This window comes from Chiloscyllium plagiosum, chromosome 2, assembly GCF_004010195.1.
Source record: "Chiloscyllium plagiosum isolate BGI_BamShark_2017 chromosome 2, ASM401019v2, whole genome shotgun sequence".
NCBI lineage: Eukaryota > Metazoa > Chordata > Chondrichthyes > Orectolobiformes > Hemiscylliidae > Chiloscyllium > Chiloscyllium plagiosum.
In genome coordinates, this window is record NC_057711.1 from 121,287,042 (window position 1) to 121,303,858 (window position 16,817).

The 16,817-nt window shown below is 42.4% G+C and overlaps 1 protein-coding gene across 1 annotated transcript in view; it reads left to right on the plus strand.

Moving 5' to 3' along the window:
- Positions 1 to 5,993: 5,993 nt before the first annotated feature.
- Positions 5,994 to 16,817, plus strand: part of LOC122563665 (ADAMTS-like protein 1) — a 561,186-nt gene continuing 550,362 nt past the window's right edge. The window contains exon 1 of the mRNA XM_043717704.1: positions 5,994 to 6,805. Within this exon, the coding sequence (XP_043573639.1) occupies positions 6,734 to 6,805 (72 nt within the window). The 5' untranslated portion in view covers positions 5,994 to 6,733. The remainder of the gene's footprint in view (positions 6,806 to 16,817) is intronic.

Here is a 16,817-nt window from a genome sequence, read left to right on the forward strand (position 1 = left end):
ACAGTTAAAGATGTTTTAAGCAAAATAACTGGCATTATTAAATAGTGACAGATTTTTAAAAAAACTCAGTTTTTAAGGACTGAAGTTTGCTAAACTTAATACCATTAAAACATCACAGTGTAATCTGCAATATCATGTCATTCAACATGTTGGTGTCATGACATTTAAATAGGCTATTTTCATTACAGCTTTCCTTTCCACTCTCTCAGCAGCAACAGATTATTGCTGAAACTTTTCATCTGTTAGTAAGTTCACAAGTCATAGAGTCTGGCCACACCAGTCATCAAATATCTATCTACTCTAATCCCATTTCCTAATATTTGCCCTATATCCTTGTACTTCAAGTGCAAAGGAGGTTTACGAGAATGATCCTGGGGATGAAAGGCTTGTTATATAAGGAGTGGTTGAGGACTCTATGTCTGTACTCAGTGGAGTTTACAAGGATATGGGGGGATCTGATTGAAACTTACAGAATATGAGATGCCCGGATAGAGTGGACATGGAGAAGATGTTTCCATGAGTAGGAGAGACTTGTATCCAAGGGCACAGCCTCAGAGTGAAGGGATGACCTGTTCGAACTAAATGAGGTTGAACTTCTTCAACTAGATAATGATCAATCTGTGGAACTCATTGCCGCAGAATGCTGTGGAGGCCAAGTCATTGAATATATCTAAGACAGAGATAGGTAGGTTCTTGATTAGTAAGGGGATCAAGGATTATGGGGAAAAGACATGAGAATGGGATTGAAAAGTGTATCAGCTATGATTAAATGGTGGAGCAGACTCAATGGGCTGAATGGCCTAGTTCAACTCCTATATCTTATGGTCTTTCTGGTCATCTAAAATACAACTGAGAGGATTTGAAGTAAAGGGTTCCTGTCTTTACCACCTTTTAAAGCTAGAGTTTCAGTTAGCTACCACTCTCTGGATCATTTGGGGTTGGAATTTCAAATGCTGGTGCTGCCATGATTTGTAATCTATGTTCCTGGAGAGAACCGTTGGATTCTGTGCCTTGTGAGGATGTTGTAAAAAATGATGTAAACAGATGGGAGGAAAGGTAGAAATGCACATGTCTACATGTTGAGCTAATAAATAAGCATCTGAGAAAAATATAAAATTTTCAATTGGAAGGCATGGGATGCACATTATCTGAGATACGTCAGGGTGTAGCTGCTGTCACTATAGCAAGGAGCTATGAAGATTGATAGATTTCCTCGTCAATGAGATTAAGAAGTGGAACTGAACCAGTGATAATGGTTGCCAATGCTAGTGCTGAAGAGTGTGTGTTTGTTGACATTGGGTGCTGGGAATCGTGAAGGATTTCAGACCACTGGCATCAATTGGACAGCAGAGACTGGTGGAGGAAACCCTGGTGAATGAATGGTTGACAGCTGAGGGAGTAGAAATGGGAGCAGACTTCTCTGACGTTGGACAAAGTGGCAAGGAAGAGCCTTAGCAGAGGCATCCTCATGATTATGCGACCAGAGAGGCACAGAAGGAAGAAAGTTCTGCCTAAGATTTTGGATGTACCACCCCAGAGTCAGCTACCTAAAAATGAAAGCATCTCAGTTTTGGGCAGGAGGCTACTCATATCCAGGCAGACTGTCTAAGACACTTGTACTTTGGTCCACAGTGAACTGATGCCTTTTGGCCCCATGCCAGTTCTCTCCCTACAGCCAATGAGGTCACAACAGACCTGAGTTTTAATACTCTGGATTATTCCAGGGATCTACAGCAAACATAGTGGCACTGTGTACTTGGCAGCTCATCGGGCCATCTGGCAGATCATGGATACCATATTCTGAAGAGCAGAGGATACATTTATTTTGAGACAAGGGACTGCAGACACAAAGCATTCGACTTTGATGCCAGACAATAGATTATCTCAATGTCTCTATAAATGTTAAAATGCTGCTCCTCCTCCCACCCAGAACAGGGTTGCGTCTGAATTTCCAACAATATGGTCACACTGCCAGTGGAGTACATGTGCAGCATAGACATCTCTGTTCTCTGCAATGGTTCTACAATGCCTGAGTATCTCATCTGCCTTGATACTCCAGCAAGACCATCTTCATTTGTGATGCCTTAAGCCCTGAATCTCCACTGAATGGAACATCTCATTATCTGTCCACTGACTGAGACTGGCGACCGCTGATTCTGTTTCATTTGCCACCTCCTGCTCATAGGTAAGTTGCCTCACCTTTCTAGTCCTGTTGCTGCTTGTGAGTGCAGAAGCATGACATGATACGACAGGGATTATGGCATGCTCCCTGCAACATGGTGCACTCACGGGAAGCATAGGATGGTGATTTGAACTTGGCTAGTAAGGAGGTGCCTCAACACATCCAACACCATACACTACAGCGATCAAAGGGCCACAATGCATACCCTTTAACTAAAGATAGAGCTATAAAATGGTCTTGATCTTCACAACCTTAAATCTCATATCTCACCATCACTGATGGCATACCATGATGCCCACTCTTGCCTGTCCCACAATATAGAGTCCAGTTAATGAAGGTTCAACTTATCACCTCCAGTATGAGTCATGACATGATGTGCGCATCCTTTTTTTCCTACAGGATGAGGAGAGAATGATCTATGACTAGTCAGGTCAATGTTACATATTCTAGCAATACATTAATATGAAATGTTGTGCTCCTCAATGATGCCTCCTGTGAATTGCTTCTCTGATGTAATTGGCCACTTGCACGAACAATGAAAGAGGTAATAACAGGCAGTGTGCTGAGCTCACCATGTCAAAAGTTTTGGATCTTATAAGATCATTGATTCTTTTTTACTACATTGGACTTCTTTTATTGCTCACTCATCCACCCCTGACCTCTGTCACTACTTCTTTTCTTAACTCTGTGGGGTGGACAAATTTCTTCTACCTGATGCTGGGCACAAAATATTTTGCCTGTCGGTGACTCTCTTGGTCAAGATAGGCTTCAAAGGATTCTTATCAGTCCTGTGAACCTTTGTCATCTCTGAACCTGCCGATGCCATCTCCACAGTGACTGGCAAGACAAGTTACAGCCTTTTCAAAAAGCCCTGCATTCTGACTCCAAGCTGTTTCCACTGCTGCTAACTGAATACTGAACATGCCCCAGTGCAATTGGGCTCTTTATATTGAAAAGCAGTTGCAAGTTGAATTGTCGGGTGAGGATAAAAGAAGAAGTATCAGAATCATGAGCATGAAAGGTTGCATCATTGGAAATGGAAGTACAGAGTCATTGCAGAAAATGGGGCTTGAGGAAGTATTGTGGTGATAGCTGCAGGGAGACTGGGTATCGAATCAATATTGGTTAATGTCTCTTGAAATGGAAAAATTGAGAAAGGAAAGAGTCAGAGATTGACTGTGTGAAGGGTGGAAGTTGGAAGCAAATTTGATGAAGTTTTCCAGTTCAAAGTAAAGGCATGAATTATCATCATAGAATTCCTACAGTGTGGAAGTAGGCCATTCGACCCATCAAGTCCATACCAAACGTCTGAAGAGTATCCCACCCAGACCCACTTTAACCCTGCATTTCCTTTGGTTAATTCACCTAAACTGCACATCCCTGGACACCATGGGGCAATTTAGCATGGCCAATTCACCTAACTTGCATATCTTCAGACTGTTGGAGGAAACCAGAGTACTGGGTCGATACCCATTCAGACATGGGGAGAATATGCAAACTCCACATAGTCATCCAAGGGTGGAATTGAAGTCTGGTCCCTGGCACTGTGAGGCAGCAGTGCTAACCACTGAGCCATCCTGACATCTCTATTAGCACTTATACAGTCATCCATGTACCTGAAGTGAGAGTACGCCCTATGAATAACTGGAACAAGTAAAGTCCCATGCACCCCACAAAAAGGCTGGCATAACTGAGACCCATGCAGGGTAATCTTAGCAACACCTTTCATTGGAGAAAGTGAATGATGTTGATCATATTGTTGAATCTGAGAACAAGTCTCAGCCGGTGCTGGTGAATGAAGATTGGTTGGTCCATTCAAAGATGAAACCGAGAACACTCAACCTATCTTGTTGGAGGCTTCAGATTAGATATACATGGTGAAGAGGAGACAGTGAGGATCAGAAAACTGAAAACTGTTAAACGGGTGAAGGGACTGGGAAGAGTTGTAGATACAGGTGGAGAAGAGAAAGAGAAAAAGGAAAAAATTAGAATTGGGACAGGCAGAAATCACTTCGGTGGGGGAAGGTGCTGGTTGAAACAATGGATCGACAATGTCAATCTTATTTGCAGGGTCTTGGGGAGGAGGTAGAAGTTCACGTTTGGGGGAATTTATGGGTTGGGAAGCTGCAGAAGGAAAATCTCCAGAGGAGATGAGGTCAGTGACAATCCTGGATGTAATGGTTTGGTGTTTGTTGCAGGGTCTTGACCCAGGGCAATGAAAGAGAAAGCGTCAGAGTGGGTATTTGGCCTCTGCTAGGTCGCGGTCAGTACAATAACACTTTCTTTTTGACAGGTTCAACAACAATGTTGGGATTAGACCTGAGAGAATAGAGTGCAGCAGGTTCAGACGAAGGCAGGTTAGACTGGTGGGGAGACTAGAGAAATTGAGCTGAATGATGCCACAAGGCTAGTTTCTCAGTGAAAAGATCAAGAGGGTGGTAACAGCCAAGATGGAGAGAGAACACCAGGTGAAGGATTTGAGTGGGTAATTTGGTTGCCTGGTGTTAGAAAACAACAACTGAAAATGTGTTGCTGGAAAAACGCAGCAGGTCAGGCAGCATCCAAGGAGCAGGGGAATCGACGTTTCGGGCATGAGCCCTTCCTGAAGAATGGCTCATGCCCGAAATGTCGACTCTCCTGCTCCTTGGATGTTTCCTGACCTCCTGCGCTTTTCCAGCAACACATTTTCAGCTCTGATCTCAAGCATTTCCCCTTAGAAAACAACAAGTCAAGTATTGAGACCTGTGGTCTTTAAATACCTGAACTATATTTTATTCTCAGTAAAAATATCTACTAGATGGTAAATATGCAATTTAAATTCATCTGTGATATTGCACCAATTCTGCAGTTAAACAGGAAATGATAATCTATGTGGATTAAAGGAATGAAGGTTATCTGTCACTATCTTGCTGGTAACAATACCTTCACCCTGGTCTCTCCCAGGCCACTGCAAATTGTACCCTTTAATCAGTCTGTTAGCTTACAAACGATGTGTATCTTACGTCAATAAACGTCGTCAGCAAAGTTTTGAAGCGAAGTTGCAAATTTAGCCAAAGTAACCCATTTTTTTTTAAAAAAAACTAAACTAAACTGGGTCGCGAGTTGGAAAGCGGCCGAAAGCTAAACCAGTTACTCACAATTAGGTACGTCAGCAGCAAGTGGACTTGAGCAAACGGGACAGGGGGAGAGAGAGAGAGAGAGAAAATATATAGAAAAAAATCTTCAGTCAGAATAGCAGCGGGAACGTCTTGGACCTACCAGTGCAGCGCTTCGCAAACAGAACACTTAACTTGAACGCCTGGTGTCGGATATTTGGGGGAACTGTTTAGAGAAGGGTGAGGGTTAAAGTTCGAAGAGACGGGTTGTGAATCCTGAGTGAGTTTAAACCTGGAGATTACAACTTCCTCACTCGCAGCATAGAATATCGGGGTCAGAAACGAAGCGCACTTTTACATTCTTGTACCTGTCCCAGTAATCCTAGACTGCGCCGACAGCGGAATCTCATTCTCAAAGCGAGCCAATTGCACACAGATACTCCATGCCTGACATACCTCTCTTTATCATTGCGACCTCTACCTCAAAAGCGATATCTTTGGTGTCAAAACCTCCTCGTACCATTAACATCAAACGTGTTGTCAGTGTTATAAACTGAGTTTAACAAAAAAAAACTTGGAGAACAATAGAACACTGTACTTTGATTCTGTCTCTGAAACTAGGAGTAGATTGTTTTTCTTAAAGCATTCCAATGGCCACAGGCGCTAAAACATCTGGGGAAAAAAAACATTAGGAGATGGGAGTGGCGTGTGTCTAGAAGAGATGCTGAATATAAACTATCCTTCAAGATTTCCTACTAATATTTGGGACTCTTTCCACCTGTCCGTTCACCCCGCCTGCAGAAATTAAGGGGATATGGCGTGAGACTTATTATTACTTGAGTATTTTACTGTGTTTTTTTTATTGAAAGACTGAAAGTCAGGCAGGAGAGCGGTGAAGTTCGTGAAATCCCAGATCAATATTTGTGTTGCTCTGTCCATTGGCTGTAATTCTGTCTCTCCCAGGGATTGGTGTGTAATGAAGATCCTGGGGGGAGGGAGGGAGTGCGTACCAGGGGCCTCGCCCACTAAAGCACCACGTTGATGTGTTTTGTGTGTAGTGATAGAAGCTGAGAGAGCACGGCCGCTCCGTCACAAGCCTCCCCCTACACACACACACACACCCCCTCCGACAGCAACAGAAACCGATAACTCCAGCCATCTGATCAGTCGGAGTGTCCAGGCAGTATCCCGAGAGCAGCTCATCTGTCCGCGCTGTTTCGGACAGACATCCGAGGAGGTGCGATTCTTCTGGGAATGATGCCAGTCACGGAGAGACACATGTGGGAGTGACCTGGGGGGGCAGTTCCCCCCGGAGTGAACTGCAAGCACTTTCCAGTTGACATTCTCGACGGTGACTTTAGAGGATAAAACACACACACACACATAAACACTGGAGAAGAAAATACGTTTGTGGACAAAAATACACCCCAGAATATATACTATCTGCAATCGCGAGATGCCTGGGTCCCCTTTCGAGACCACCGCGTGGACTTTGTTCAGATTTCTGCTGGTTTGTTCAGCAGTTAAGGTGAGCCATTTCTAAAGTCCCCTCAACCCCCGAAGGTGCGGAGAGTGAGTGAATGTCTGCGGGGGTCTGTTTCTTAATTGCCGGGCGGGATCGGACCCATCACGGTTCACCCACCACTCCTTCAACAGGAATCTCATCTTATTAGGAATCGGAAAGTGAAGAGTAAATTTTTTTTTTACAGATGTACACTGAGCGGACAGGTGTTCGATCGCAGCAGACAGGGAACTTTACTCTTGTTTAGTTTTTAACACATGGTTTCATTAAAAGAAAGCTGCCTGAATTCAAAATTGTAAAATCTTTATGTTCAGAGGTGGTTAAAAAAAAAAGGATCTTAGTCTTGAGGGCAATGAAGGAGCTCTTCGAGAGAAAAAAAAAATCCTTGGGCTTGTCAGGGGAATAAATTTGGAAAAGCAGAATCTCTGTATTACACCAAGGTTGACATTGCCTCTAATGGAGAGGATTCCTGGCTCATCACAGAAATGTATTTGTTATTCAATATAGCAGAATTATGTTCCTTACCCCGCATAGGTCCTTTGAAATGACCCCCTACCTCAAAAAGATTTGTTTTAAAAAAAACCTTCGTTCTCGGAAGCATCTCTTTGAATTGGGGCAGGCTACTGGCCTGATGATGGATGAAAGGCGTAGTTTTAGTTTTGAAGCGAGTGGACTTTAAAGTGGCAGGACTGAGCTGGCTTGTGCGTGAATTGCTGAGGTCCAAGCCTTGTCAAGTTAGGGCCTTATTGGTGGGGTGAGTCGCATCCCGTATTCTTACCCCAACTACTTATGTATGTGTATCCGTCCCACTGGTGAAACTGTCTGGAAACGCCTGAAGTTTCTTCCAGTGGTGAAGGATGTAGGACAGGTGATGCACCTCAACAGGAGGTGTCCTTAAACAAGAATCCAATAGGACTAATAGGAAGGAGTTCCACGCTACCACTATCCTGTAAGTGTTTCTCGACTGAAGGGCTTGGCTCTTATGGCTCCCTGTCCTGTATGTGAGAAAGTTCCTTTTTAATCCATCCTGTCAATTCTTTTCACAGTCCTAAATCAATGTTCAGTCTGCTCTCTCTTTTTAACTTTCTGTGTTTCCAAGAAATGCAAATAGTGTATGCAATCAACTTTTGCTGCCCTGAGTACATTTTGCTGATCCTGTCCTGCATTGACCATGTGGGTGGGGGGAAGTGGTGGGGAGGGAAATTCCTTAAAGCTTTGAAGCACTGATAGGGTTAAATGTAGAGCAAAAGAGCAAATGTAACAGTATGCTTTAACAAGGCAAATCTCTTAAAGATTCTTCTAGGGTATATTTTTAGACAAAGCATATTGAAACATAGAAGAATAAATGATAATCTTGAAAATTTATTAAACTGCCTTTCAGACAATTTTGAAATGCATGTGATTAGTAAAATGCTTGAACTTAATTCTTGCCAATTGAATGTATGAATAGCAGGAACACCTGTGGTGTAAGGTGCATTCAGTACCATGCTGACATGTTACAGGTGCACCAGTTAACATGACTTGAGTGCTTTCTGTGATATGTCATCACACTACAGATGTTATTAGTCATATTAGAGTTGATGCAGTACATTCTGAGATTGTGACTTTCTGCTGCAGGTTGTACTGTTGAAAATCAGTAAACACAGGTGAACTAATCTCAGCAAAAAATGTTTGAAAGTTGAACAACCTGCAAATATTTTTCCTCTTTAAGTTTGTAGTATCCCATTCTTGGTAAACACGAGCTGCTGTGTGTAACCTTCATGGTTTAAAGTGACCTTGCACCTCTTTTTGTTCTATAGTCGAGCTCATTAATCACATACAAATCGTCTGTAGTCCTCTAACAAAAGCCTTGGAATGTGTTAATAGCCAATTCAGAATAGGTGAGAATAAGATGATTTGCCAATGTTCCCGCTTCAACAGGCGACTTGTGGTTACAGGACTCCTTGATGTGGTGACTGTCAGCTGCTTAAAAATTAGTCTGTTTTGTGAATATACAATCAGAGCCATAGCTAAGCTGAATGTTACTTCAGAAAGGCAAAGTTGGATTAGTTAGATTAGCTTGAAAATTGCAGTTCCTTTCATTAAAAAAATGACAATCCTATGTGTTCTAGGATAAATTAAACATTTTGCTCACAGAAAAAGGAGACTGCAGGTACAGCATGCAGGTACAGCAGGTAGTGAAGAAGGCTAATAGCCTTCATAACAAGAGGAATTGAGTATAGAAGCAAAGAGGTTCTTCTGCAGCTGTACCGAGCCCTGGTGAGACCACACCTGGAGTACTGTGTGCAGTTCTGGTCTCCAAATTTGAGGAAAGACATTCTGGCTATTGAGGGAGTGCAGCGTAGGTTCACGAGGTCAATTTCTGGAATGGTGGGATTACCTTACACTGAAAGACTGGAGTGACTGGGCTTGTATACCCTTGAGTTTAGAAGATTGAGAGGGAATCTGATTGAGACATATAAGATTATTAAAGGATTGGACATTCTGGAGACAGGAAACATGTTTCCGCTGATGGGTGAGTGCCGAACCAGAGGACACAGCTTAAAAATACGGGGTAGACCATTTAGGACAGAGATGAGGAGAAACTTCTTCACCCAGAGAGTGGTGGCTGTGTGGAATGCTCTGCCCCAGAGGGCAGTGGAGGCCCAGTCTCTGGATTCATTTAAGAAAGAGTTGGATAGAGCTCTCAAGGATAGTGGAATCAAGGGTTATGGAGATAAGGCAGGAACAGGATACTGATTAAGGATGATCAGCCATGATCATATTGAATGGTGGTGCAAGCTCGAAGGGCAGAATGGCCTACTCCTGCACCTATTGTCTATTGTCCATTGACTAACAGCTTGCTTGTACCATTAGCATTATTATAATATGTTGTTTGCATTAAAGTTACAACAAAATATTTTGTGCTTTTTCAGATGTTCTGGTCTTTGGAACATCCACTATTTTAATTGCTCCATCATTGGTGGCTACGTCATGGATATAAACTCGAGAACTCCCTCCCTAAACTCTTCCCCAATCACAACCTCTCTTTTTTAACTAACCCTTTCATCACCTATCTTGGAAAAACGTTCTGAGGGGACCACAACAATATGGGTGTGAAGGGGATTCTGCCACTTGTGATAGAAACTACAAACTAGGGAGCAGTTTTTAAAAGGGGGCATCCTTTTTAACAAGAAGGTAAGGAGAAATTTGTTCTGTGAGAGTTTTGGCTTGTGATGTTTTCTCTACTAGTGAGGCTGAATTAATGAATATTTTTAAGGCTGAGTTCAACAGAATTCTTGATTGACAAGGCAGTTAAAGCGTGGATGGGTTTGACACAAAAGTAGAGTTAAGGTTGCAATCAGAGCAATCACGTGGTGGGGGAGGTATGTGGGGCTGAATGTCCTATTCCTGCTTCTAAATTATGTTTTTGCTTGTACATTCATATAGTTTATTACCTTGAGAGCTCAGCAGGTTTCTGAAGAAGAGCCACATTTAACACAATGTTCATTTGATTTCTCACTCTGCTGAAGCTGCCACACTCAGAGCTTTTCCAGCACTTTGTTTTTATTTCAAATTTCCAGCGTCTGTAGTATTTTTCTTTCATCTTGTGTGTTACATTTTGTTTAGTAATGCTCCTGTGAAATGTTTTACTCTTTAAAGGACACTTTATATACGTATGAACTGTTATTGTTAGTTATGATTGGTAATAGGAATAAAATTTAATATGTTTCTTCAGAGAACGGATATTTTGACAAGCATGACATGCCCATTTTCTTAGCTGTTGAAAAGAATGTCCAAACAAATCACAAAAGCACATTAAAATGTATCTGAAAAATAACTTCCTAATTTCAGATAACAGTAATGAAGAGCTGTCATTGTCCTGATTTGGTTTAGTCTCTTCACAATCTAGGTCTAAGATTCCCTCATAATCAAATGACATTGGTATGGTTTTATATACAAGCACTGTGCTTCCAGATGCTCTGTAATTTATTTATTTTCTCTCGTGACATTGATGATTAATACAGGAATGGAAAACTTCAAGCACAATTAGGTTCTTTTACAGATGAAGCAAACAAATCGTTTCTCATGAGGGGTCACCAAGTTGAGATAATCTAGCCCTTGCAGCTGAGGCAGCTCCTTCCTATTTCTGTTTATGCATCTCATTCATTGGTTTGTCCTGAACATTTTGGTCCTTCGGTGGGTTTGAGAGGAATTGCTCTAACTATTGTTATCTCATTGGTCATGACATACTGAATGAGAATACTGTACCAAAGTGACAGGTGCTGTCCCAGAGTACAGGGATTCCATGTAGGGGAAGGGGATCACACTAAAATTCAAACCAGTTTCTGTCTCACTCACCAATCAGATTTCAATAGCCTTGATTAAACACAGGAAATCTTGCTAGTTTCCTTCCTTCTATCCCAGCCCAGCTGATGGCATACGACCAAGGAATGTACCTGGACTCTTCCGTCTTGATGAAATATTGCTCTGGAAATATTTAGACAGCAGGACCTGCTTTTGGTGATAAAGTTTTGAGTATCATTTTAGAGTATTATTATTATATATTGTGGTCTTTTACATCATACATTTTCTTGCACACAGTAACTTGATGAATGTAATACAGTCAGTTGATTTAAGTTTCTTGTTTGTCTGGTATGGATAATTGGTGGTTAAATCGGCCTGAGCTCTGCTTACAATTGACCGATGCCGGATGGGCATGTTGCTTTAGGTTTAAATATTTTGAACTTGTCTTGATGAATAATAAACTCATCTTTGGTATGGAGTTCTTACTGTCCAATTCTGGAACAATGTAACATAAATTCAGTTCACTCCTTGGTATCTGTTCTATGTTTGTTTTAACCTTTGTGGATCTGATGGTCGACATAACCACTGTTAGTACCTACTCAGAACACAGGTGTCCTTAGTGGGCAATTGGCCATGCTAAATTGCCCGTAGTGTTAGGTTAAAGGGGTGGATGTAGGGGTATGGGTGGGTTGCGCTTCGGCGGGTCGGTGTGGACTTGTTGGGCCGAAGGGCCTGTTTCCACACTGTAAGTAATCTAATCTAATCAATCTTCTAGTTCTTAATTAAAATAATTGGAAAATTACGCACCATGTCATCTGAATTTCAATACACAACACATCAGAGTAAAGATGTAAACTTTTCTCAATATTTGATACAGATTTGCATGAAACATTTGATGTATACACACCTTGCTGTAAATAATTTCGGCTGAGATGACATATGATTGTGAATCTGCCATGTAAACAGAAATGCAAGCAAAATACTGTGGCTGTGGAAATCTGAAATAGAAGCAGAATTTGCTAGAGAAACTCAGCAGGCCTGACAGCATCTCTGGAGAAAGAAACTGAATTAATGTTTAGAATCCATTTTGCACTTCTTCAGACTGAGTGTTCGGAAAATGACGGATTTATGTTGTCAACAGAGGGGGAGGAGGACTGAATGGAATATTTTGTAGGTATCCAGAGCACAAGGCAATGTGATTTTTAATGTCAGTGAAAGAAAGATAGATATAAAATGGGTGTAAATTAACATGTAGATTAGATTCCCTACAGTGTGGAAACAGGCCCTTCGGCCCAACAAGTCCACACCGACCCTCTGAAGAGTAATCCACCCAGACCCATTTCCCTCTGACTAATGCACCTGACACCATGGGCAATTTAACATGGCTAATTCACCTGACCTGCACATCTTTGGACTGTGGGAGGAAATCGGAGCACCCGGAGGAAACCCACGCAAACACGAGGAGAATGTGCAAACTCCACACAGACAGTTGCCCGAGGTTGGAATTGAACCTGGGACCCTGGTGCTGTGAGGCAGCAGTGCTAACCACTGTGCCGCCCCCTGTCAGAAAAATATGAAACAGAGGTCATATTCTGAAATTTTGGAATTCAATATTGAATCCTTTTAAGTTGTTTTTAAGGCAAGCAACTGAAAGGTGGGTGTCATTCCTACAAAGCAATCATCAAGTCTGTGTTTGCTCTCAACAATATACAGAAGTACAAGTAAATTGCTGCTTTGCCTGGAAGATGTGTTTGATGCCTTGGACTGTGAGGTGGGAGGTAGTGAATGGGCAAGTGTTATAACTTCAGTGATTGTGTGGCAAGGTACTGTTGAAGGAGCCTTGATGCAGTGTTCTGGTTGGTGTCAGACACTGCGGCCATGGAGAGTAGGTGGTGAAGGAGCGGGTGAATGAAGTATCAATCAGGCTTTTTTTTTGTCTTGAATTGGATTGGGCTTCTTGAGTATTGTTGAAACTGCACTCATCCAAGCAAGTGGAAAGTATCCCATTGCACTCCTGACATATGTTTTCCGGATGATGGATAGACTGTGAAGGCTCAGAAACTGAGTTAATAACGTAAAATTCTCAGTGTATGATCTGCTTTTGGCTGGTTTAGTTCAGTTTCTGGTCAGTGATGACCATAGGATGTTGCTGCCTATTCAATCTACCTTAATAACATAAGCCTTTCATTCCAGGAATTCATTGAGTGATCCTTCTCAGAACTGATTCTAATGTGTTACTGTGTATCCTTTTTCAAATAAGGAGACCAAAGCTGTTCAGAGTGATTTGACCTCACCAAGGTCCAATATAGCTTCTGTAAAACTTCCCTTTTATATTTCATTCCCCTTGCAATAAATGTCATTAGTCCACGAGCCTTCCTAATTATTTGCTATGTTGCATTTTAACGTTTTGTGATTCTTGCATATGGTTACCCAGATTCCTTACCATACTACTATAAAATCTCTTCCCAGTTGCAGCATCTACCACATATCTGCTCACTAACATGTAAATATAGAATCATAGAAAGGTTACAGCATAGAAGGACACCTCCCAGCCCATCATGTCTGTATCAGCTAAATAAACTATTCATCCATTCTAATCCCTCTGTGAGTTCCTCTCGCCCCCATCAACCCCCCCTCCACTCCCAACACCTTCCCTTGTCACCGCAAGAGGTGTAAAACCTGCAGCAAGGGTCCTTCATCTCCATCCAAAGCCCCAAAGGTTCCTTCCACATTCGGCAGAGATTTTCCTGCTCTTCCACACACGTCATCTACTGTGCCCATTGCTCTTGATGTGGTCTCCTCTACATTGGGAAGGTTTCAGGGAACTTCTGTGGGACACATGCACCAAACAATCCCACCACCCTGTGGCTGACCACTTCAACTCCCCCTCCCACTCACCCAAGGACATGCAAGTTCTTGCCCTTATCCACTGCCAAATCTAAGCCACCTGACGATTGGAGGAAGAATACCTCATCTTCCACTTTGGGACCCTTCAACCACATAGCATCCATGTCAGCTTCACCAATTTCTTCATCTTCCCTGCCCCCACCTTATCCCAGATCCAACCCTCCAACTCGGGACCGCCCCCTTGAACTGTCCTACCTGTCCATCTTCCTTCCCACCCATCCGCTCCAACATCCCCACCTGCACCTACCTATCCCCTGCCCAGCTACTTCACTTCCACACCACCCTCCTATTTATCCCTCAGCGTCCTTCCCCTCCTCCCTCCCACACATTCCTGATGAAGGACTTATGCCCGAAACATTGATTCTCCTGCTCCTCGGAAGCTGCCCGACCTGCTGTGCTTATCCAGTTCCACACTTTTCAAATCCATTCTAATCCCACTTACCAAATCTGGTCTGTAGACTTACAAGTTACACTACTTTGGGTGTAGATTCACATTTCCTTTAAGTTAGTCTCTTAACAGATGCTTTATGTCCTCTTGAGAACATACTGTTCTACTTATCTTTGTATTGTTGGAAACCGTAGATACCGTATATTCAATCCCTTCATATAAGTCACTGAAATAGATTCTAAATAATTGAGGCACTACTGCTGATTCCTGTGATGCTCCACTAGTTATGGATTGTCTGATTTTTGTTAGCTAACCAATCCTTTATCCATGCTGATAAGTTATCTTTTTTTTCTCTTAGTAAGCTTTGATATGACACTTAAGCAAATTTCTATTGGAAATCCAAGCACACCATTTCTACAGGTTCTCTTTTATCCATCTTGGATACTTTGTTACTTTCTCAAATAACATGGAATTTCCCTTTTGCAAAACCATGTTGACTTCCTAAAGGCAGAGAGTTCCAAAGTCACAAAACCAACTGAAAAAAAGAATTGTCTAGAAAGGGTGCCCCCTAATTTATGACAGTGCCTCTTAGTTCTAGACTGACATACAAAAGGGAACATCCTTACCATGTCATAGAGTCATAGTCATAGAGGTGTACAGCACAGAAACATGCTGACCAGATATCCTAACCTAACCTAGTCCCATTTAGATTAGATTACATTACATTACAGTGTGGAAACAGGCCCTTCGGCCCAACAAGTCCACACCGACCCGCCGAAGCGCAACCCACCCATACCCCTACATTTACCCCTTACCTAACACTATGGGCAATTTAGCATGGCCAATTCACCTGACCTGCACACCTTTGGACTGTGGGAGGAAACCGGAGCACCCGGAGGAAACCCACGCAGACACGGGGAGAATGTGCAAACTCCACACAGTCAGTCGCCTGAGGCGGGAATTGAACCCGGGTCTCCAGCGCTGTGAGGCAGCAGTGCTAACCACTGTGCCACCGTGCCACCATTTGCCAGCACTTAGCTCATATCCCTCTAAACCCTACAAAGAAAATTATTTTTAATCAGGGGATTATGGTAGCTACATTTTCATTGGTCTAATCAATGTAAGAACTCATGATGATCTATTTGGGCCACCGTAGTCCTTTTGGAAAGCACTAGTAAAGCCTGGTACCCCTGCACCAAAATAGTTTTTGCCTTCCCTTTATTCGGACGATTCTGATAGCTGAATTTGAATTGAACCTAATCAACTCAGGAGGTGATGATGATCATTTTGGTGTACCACACTCTACATCAGAGAGCTCCAGGAGTACTCCACAAAAATATACACTCCTCCCCCATTCTCATCACACAAGCACAACTCTTCCTGCCAAAGTGAACACCTTTACATTTTCCCACATTACTATCCTCCATCTGCCAGATGTTTTGTCCATTCTCTCAACTTTATCCAGATCTGCCTAAAATGTCATTCTGCCTTCTTTACAGCATACCTTCCTAGTTGTCATGGTATTGTTTATACATTTAGCGACCATGCCTTTATTCAAATCACTGATGTAAATTGTAAAACTTGAAGCCTCAGCATAGACTTCTATGGACTCCACTCATCACATCCAGCAATTCAACCAAAGACTTCTTTATGCTCTGTTTTCTGCCAGCCAGCCAATCTTCTAACAGTACAACTGACAAGGCAGACATACCAGTACAATGGCATGGGGGTGCTATATGTCTGCCTGTTGGATGAGCAGTTGAAGTAGTACTTTGCATCAGTCTGCGCAGTAGAGTGCATTAACAGTGTTTCAAAATTCTAAATAAGCAAGAAGTGTAAAGTGGGCCGAAAATAAATATGATATCCACCATTGGAGAAAAGTGCGAGGGAAAGAAATAGCCCTGAAACCTGATAAGTTCCTTGGGCCTGACGATACACGATTCTAGGATTTTCAAGAAATGGCTTCAGAGATGGTAGTTACAGAGAGATTTAGGGATCCTCAAGCAGAAGTTACAAAAATGCTTGCATCCAAGTTCAGGTAATAAGGAAGGAATTGGAATGTTGGCCCTTATTTCAAAGGGAATAAAGTATAAAAATAGGGAGGTTTTGCTAAAATTATGGAAAGGCACTAATCAGACCACACCTGGAATACTGTTATGATCCCCTTAGGAAAGATGTACTGGCTTCAGAGCCAGTCCGAGAAGGCCCACTAGATTCACTGCAGGAATAAAAGGATTTTCTTATGAGGAGAGGTTGAGTCAGTTGGAACTGTCTCATTGGTGTTTAGAAGAATGAAAGGTGACCTTATCAAAATGAATAAGATTCTTAGGCAACTTGACAAGAGAGGTATGGAGAGGCTGTTTCCCTTTGTGGGATGTCTAGGACCAAAGGGCATAACCTCAGAGAGTTGGGTAGCCTATTTAACACAGGGAAGAG